The sequence below is a fragment of the Arachis duranensis genome, chromosome 1 (assembly GCF_000817695.3).
Source record: "Arachis duranensis cultivar V14167 chromosome 1, aradu.V14167.gnm2.J7QH, whole genome shotgun sequence".
Taxonomy (NCBI): domain Eukaryota; kingdom Viridiplantae; phylum Streptophyta; class Magnoliopsida; order Fabales; family Fabaceae; genus Arachis; species Arachis duranensis.
In genome coordinates this window covers 9,671,857-9,677,727 of record NC_029772.3, presented here as the reverse complement: position 1 = coordinate 9,677,727, position 5,871 = coordinate 9,671,857, and the positions used below count along the sequence as shown (strand labels likewise).

The following is a 5,871-nucleotide window of genomic DNA, read 5'->3' as shown; positions in this document are numbered from 1 at the left end:
TTAGACTGTTACAAAAATTATTAAAAATATTTTTAAAAAATAAAAAATTTAAATAGGCTAGTCTGTTTAAGTAATGTCAACCTATTTAATTCACAAATTAATCGGTTTGCATATGTTAAACGTCTTATTTTTAGGAGTTTACTTTTTGAACAAAAAACTGTCTCATTTAAGGTGGTTAAATGGGTCAGTCAGATTATCTTTGATAACCGTAGTTATTATAAATGTAACTATTTATGTATTTCTTTTAAAAAATACTATTTGTACGTTAAAATCAGTCACTAAAATCACTACCAGAAAAACGGTGATTAGCCACGGAAAAAATCGTGGCTAAAATCAAGAAAATCCGTGGCGATTCAGCGTTTACAACGGATACACTTCCGTGGCTAACAAGGGCGACGCCTTTTCAATTAGCCACGGTTTTCGGCGGTTTAGCCACGGTTTTATGACCTGTGGAGACATCTAAATAGCCACGGTTTCTACGTTATTGGCCACAGACTAAACCGTGGCCAAATGACAACAGTGTAACCAATAAGTATAGTTTCGCCACAGTCTTTCCGTGGCTAATACTGATAGGCTGGGCTTTTTTGCCACGTTTTTTTCTGTGGCAAAAAAATTCTGGGTTATTTAGCCACGGTTTTTTTCTATGGCAAAAAATACCATGCACAAATTAATATTTGATAGACTGGGTTTTTTCCCACGCTTTTTTCCGTGGCTAATTTTTTCTTTCAGTTTAAAAAAAAAACTCTCAATTATAATTACCAATTGAATATTTTTTTTAATTAATATTGCATATATTTATTTCTATATATATAGTAACATATTAAAATAATGTTATAACAATATAAATAATCAAAGCAACGATAATAAAATTAAAATAAAAAAAAGCAAACTAAGTAATAACAGTATTTTAAAGCATATGCATTGTTCAAAGATATAGTAAAGAAATAACAGAAACCAAGTTGCATAATTTTGTACAATAAGAAATAAAAATATCTCTAATCACAGTATAAACTAAACATAAATTAAAAATAAAATAAACATGACATGAGGTGCATCATTCCGACTCAATGTGTGGCACAGAATCAGATAAGGTAGGTACTTCATCACCGTATTTCTGTTGTAGAAATCTGTAAAGAGTTGCCACTTGACCTTTAGCTTCTTGAAGTTGCTTTTCTAATTCTGCAACATGCTGTTGCGATGCACCGCTAGAACCTCCGCATATTGCCCCTCCAAAGATGCGCTTTGACTTGCCAAAACCACTGGGATATGCAGCATTACTAAAGCCACGTACTCGCTTACCATTCTCAGGACTACAAACTTTTCCAATTGCATCATCCGGATGAGCCAAGACCTTTGAATGAATACCTTCAGCGGCAGCACGCTCTTGGTCTTCAGACAAATGCTCTGCTATCTTTTCCTACAAACAAATGCACATCGTATTGGAGTAAAGTATTGACATAATCAAGACATATTAAAAAATATACAGCCATATAAAATATAATTGAGACACTCACAGCTAATCGTTGTCCTTCCCCGCTTACATAACTCCCATCTTTCTTTAGCAAAGTTGATACAATAACCTCGCTTCGACATACAGGCCTTCCCAATTTTTTTTCCTAATACAATAAATAAAATATTAAAGTTAATCTCAAATTTAGTTAAAACTGCTAATTTTATAGTAATAGTAATAATAAAAAAAAATTACCATCTGAGTTGCTCTTCTAGCATTGCTTTTACTTCCACCGGCGTGTGAAACTATAAGCCTCTCACGATTTCTGGCATTTTGCAAACATTGTTTCTATGATTTTCAAGAACAAGAAACAAGTAAATAAATGTTAAGAGATAGCCATTATAAATATTCAATAAAAAAATAAAAAAACATAGATTAATTATTTACCTTTATTTTAAGATCCATATAATGATCCACAAAAGCAGTCCATTCAACAGGCAGTATGTCTGAGGGATTCACAGCCAGAATTTCTGCCTTTCTTTTGTTAGGAAAGAAGTATTCTCCTCGTAAATTATACTTATGGGCCTTCCATCTATCACCTAAGGTCCTCAGAGCCCATTTGACGCCAGCAGCATAATCAAACTCAAAATTTTCCTTAAAATATTTCATAAACGAGATTAATTATTAAAAACTATGCAATTTGATTACCATACTGCATATTATATCTTAGAAAGATAATATTAAAAAAAAGACTTTTTAAAGCTAATCCTAACCCATGCTTACTGTAGTTTATCCAATTCTGAAACATTCATAACAGTGTACTATAACACAATGTTCTGTCAAATAGCTGACTAGCCCCAACAGCAGATATTTGAAAATAAAAAAAATTCATAAAATGAATGATGCATAACAAAGGCTTATTATAAGTTTTTACAATGAACATTCTTGCTGTAATGTGATCATAAACATGTTTGACCAAAAACAGGAAGGAATCCAATATACAAACCTAGTTGCAAAAAGACTGACCACCTCAAATACATAGCCCCTTTTGAATTCTGCTAGGGTAGAGCTAAAGTTTTTCTTGTTTTAATTTTATTAGTTTTTATCAAACTGAGACAGGTATATATCTTAACAAAGTTTTCCTCTCAAGTATTTCTAATTCCAAATTTTCATTTCACAAAATTCATGACAATAGCAATTGGAACGGGAAAATAAATTCAGGAAGTGTCTCCCAACTCCTAAGAATGAAATGCAACTAACTTAACCTGCAGCAGTACCTGTTTACTACTTAATCAATTCATAAATCATAGAGCAATGGCATCTTGTTAAACATTACTTAAAGTACCTCCAAATGAATCTATCTACACCAAGATTTCAGCTCTTACACAATTTCTTTTTAACAAGAAATAACAATAATAAACAGAAAATGCAAACCTAAATATAGGCAAGCTAGGAGCTAAATTAGGATGATAACAATTTAATAAAAATGCACATCAAAGTGAAAAAAACTTACTTCAATAAGTTCCCATTGTCTTTTTGTGTTATCTTCTGGCATCTTATCCCATCTTTTGATTGATATGGGACAAAATATAATTCGACGAGCTACCTGACCAAGAAATCTCACAAACAGGTTCGAGCCGTTATCTCGACCTTGTCCATCTGCATCCAACTCCATCATAACTTTTTCACTCTTTTTCAAGGCCCAAACCTGAATCGCTGTCATCTTGCGAGTGATAATTTCTCCACTAGAGATGTCTGAATTAATGGAAGAACGTCAAGTCAAATTAAACCAAAATTTTTAAAAAAAAAAACCAAAAGGCATAAATAAAAAACTTACATGGTTCAAATTAATTACACACATATATATCAATAATTAATCTAAATTACATACTCATCTAATAATAAATTATATAGACATACCAGCACCAAACTGAATAGAGTATCCGACAATAACAGCAGAGTGGGCTCTCAAAAAATTATCTCTAGAAGTCTGAACTTATCAACTAAACAAGGCGGCTTTAATGACTAAGGAAATTAGATTATATGGTTCAAGGCAATTCTACCAACCTGAATGCCGAATGAATTAAAAGGTCATTAATAACATTCATTGTTCTCAATCAATAAAAATACACATAATACAGATAAAACTATCATAACTAAAACTCTAAAACCCTCTTCATAAATATATAGCCTTTCTCTTTCTTTCTTTCTTTTATTTATTATCTATCATTATTTTAGTATATAACATTAGCCATTGATACAAATAATCTTACAATCTAAGTATGATTGTCCAGGATAATAACAATATATAATAGAAATCAGATTTCTCAAAAAAATTAAATTCTGACATAAATCTGAGAGAAGAAAATTAAAGAAGCTAAACTTCTTATTAAAATAAAAAATACTAATAATTTCTAAAAAAGAATGATAAGAATTTAATAAAATTACGTCGTGATTTATTTTCTAAAATCAGTTTTTTATTTTTTGTTAATATTTTATTTTATTTTGTGTTTGATTAAAATAATCAAAAGTGACTGCTGGTATGTTTTTTTATGTCTTTGATCACGGACAACTGATAAGTTATAAATAACAAACCATAATAATTACTCAAACATAACAATGAAAAGCAGGGACTTATTTAATTCCAAATTCAATTCTGGTCCAAATTTTAAACTTACCAAAAAAATTTAATCTGCCTAATTAACACTTTCATTCAAAAATTAATTTCGATTAATATTTAATACAAACAAGCAAATTACTACAAACTATCTTGTTGTTTAGCCAAGAGACTACAAGACCTTATTGAACATAGAGTACAATACAGAAGGTGTCCATTTTTAACAGCTTCCACCTAAGTTCAATATGTATAGAAAAAAATTACATTCTACACCATAGAATTCACCATCCAATCACTTTAAAATATATATATAGTTACACATATCCAAGAGAAGACAGAAAATTCACAAGTATGCTTTGTGCAGAGCAAACACAGAAGGAACCAAAATGAAAGGGAACAAAAACAGAGTTGCATAAACTAAAAAAAAGGGTGAAAAAAAAAACAACCAGCACAAAGTCAATAAATTGGACTGAGAGAGTAGTTAGAGTCTGAATAAAGTTACCTTTAACTTTCACAAGCAGTGGCTCATTTTCATCTCTTTTATTCTTAGGTGCAGCACGTTCCGGTAGATCACCACCACTTTGATTTAACATCTCCGTCTCTGAAATTTCATCCCCATCATCATTGAGCCTAATTTGTTCCAACCCATCTTCCGAACTCAAGTTTATGTCTTCACTTTGTCTTCGTAACTCTTCGAGGATTGACTGTCCGGAGATATTATGTTTACGCGTCATAGTATTCTAAATGCCTGCAACACAGTCATCGACATCATAAAAAGAATTCAGAAAAAATAAAAATCATGTTACCGTATTAGGGATATCAAACTATTTGCTTAATATGCGTCATGTTACCGTATTAGGGATTCTAGTGCTAGGTTGCTGCTAGTGTTATGGCAATCTTGGCTTTGCGATTGCTGCTCTGTACGAGGCCGGCAACAAAATAATAAATCCTTACAACATGAATCCAAATAATATAGACACATGCCCATTTATAAACCATCATCTAATCCCTTATTTTTTCCGGAAATACAGAAATACCAGATAACACAAAAATTTACAAAGGATTAAAATTGTAAAAAAAAAAAAACCTGGAGAAGTTCTCGACGTTGAGCAGTTTGACCGACTAAGAGCTACCACCAGTGAACGCAAAGCACGATTGTGACTGTCGCCTGAAGTGCGATGTCGGAGGCTACTGGAGGTGCGAGGGTTGAGATCGGAGGGGGCGACCACAGGCAATAGGTACAGCAGCGTGAGCGAGTGATCTGTGCGCGTGTATCACGAGCGTTGGTGTTGCCAGCGGCACGAGATCGGAGGCTGGTGGGGTTGCGAGATCTGAGCCCGAGGAGAGGGAGACATGCAGAGGCGGATTAGGGCCGGCTAGTGAAATGTTGAATGAGCTTCGAAACTAAAAGATAAGGGGCGGTTTTTAGTCAAGCTTAAGGTTTTTGGTGTAGATTAAAGAGTGATTTGAATTAAGCTCGGTTTTTTTGGCGCAAGTTCCCAAATTGAAATAAAATTAGGAGTTTAGTTTTTTTTTTGTATTTATAAAAAATTATCTTTTATGCCAATATGTTATGATTTATTTTGCATATAATATTATGTATTTATCTAAGTTTATAAAGTGGTTTAAAAAAAATTACATTTAGATAATTAGTTTATCTTCTAAATATTTTATATTTTTGAATTCCAAATTTATGATTTTTATCTTTATTTCAAGGTTTTTTTATATATTATTCTTATCCTGTTAGTCAAAAGTATGAATATTAATTTTCGTTTTTTTATTTTTAGGATAAACGAAATAATGG

The 5,871-nt window shown here is 32.0% G+C and overlaps 2 protein-coding genes across 2 annotated transcripts; both read right to left on the bottom strand.

The window, feature by feature from the left end:
* Nucleotides 1–842: 842 nt before the first annotated feature.
* On the bottom strand, nt 843–1,807 carry LOC127741641 (uncharacterized). The gene is made up of 3 exons (XM_052254585.1): nt 1,706–1,807; nt 1,515–1,616; nt 843–1,417 (listed from the first exon to the last, which is right to left on the bottom strand). Exons 1-3 carry the CDS (start codon nt 1,706–1,708, stop codon nt 1,055–1,057), a joined length of 468 nt encoding a protein of 155 aa, XP_052110545.1. The 5' UTR covers nt 1,709–1,807; the 3' UTR covers nt 843–1,054.
* Nucleotides 1,808–1,885: 78 nt separating this feature from the next.
* On the bottom strand, nt 1,886–5,482 carry LOC127747516 (uncharacterized). Its single transcript, XM_052261505.1, has 5 exons — nt 5,155–5,482; nt 4,919–4,985; nt 4,570–4,815; nt 2,964–3,205; nt 1,886–2,104 (listed from the first exon to the last, which is right to left on the bottom strand). Exons 3-5 carry the CDS (start codon nt 4,799–4,801, stop codon nt 1,886–1,888), a joined length of 693 nt encoding a protein of 230 aa, XP_052117465.1. The 5' UTR covers nt 4,802–4,815; nt 4,919–4,985; nt 5,155–5,482.
* Nucleotides 5,483–5,871: the final 389 nt, after the last annotated feature.

Bases quoted from the DNA above. Each gene is read 5' to 3' on its own strand.
- LOC127747516 (XM_052261505.1), bottom strand. From the start codon at position 4,801: ATGACGCGTAAACATAATATCTCCGGACAGTCAATCCTCGAAGAGTTA. The intron at 3,206-4,569 runs GTAACTTTATTC...CCATTAATTCAG, and splicing joins ACTGCTTGTGAAAGTTAAAG to ACATCTCTAGTGGAGAAATT. The intron at 2,105-2,963 runs GTAAGTTTTTTT...AAATATTTTAAG, and splicing joins GACAATGGGAACTTATTGAA to GAAAATTTTGAGTTTGATTA.
- LOC127741641 (XM_052254585.1), bottom strand. The intron at 1,418-1,514 runs GTGAGTGTCTCA...ATTTGTTTGTAG, and splicing joins GGGAAGGACAACGATTAGCT to GAAAAGATAGCAGAGCATTT.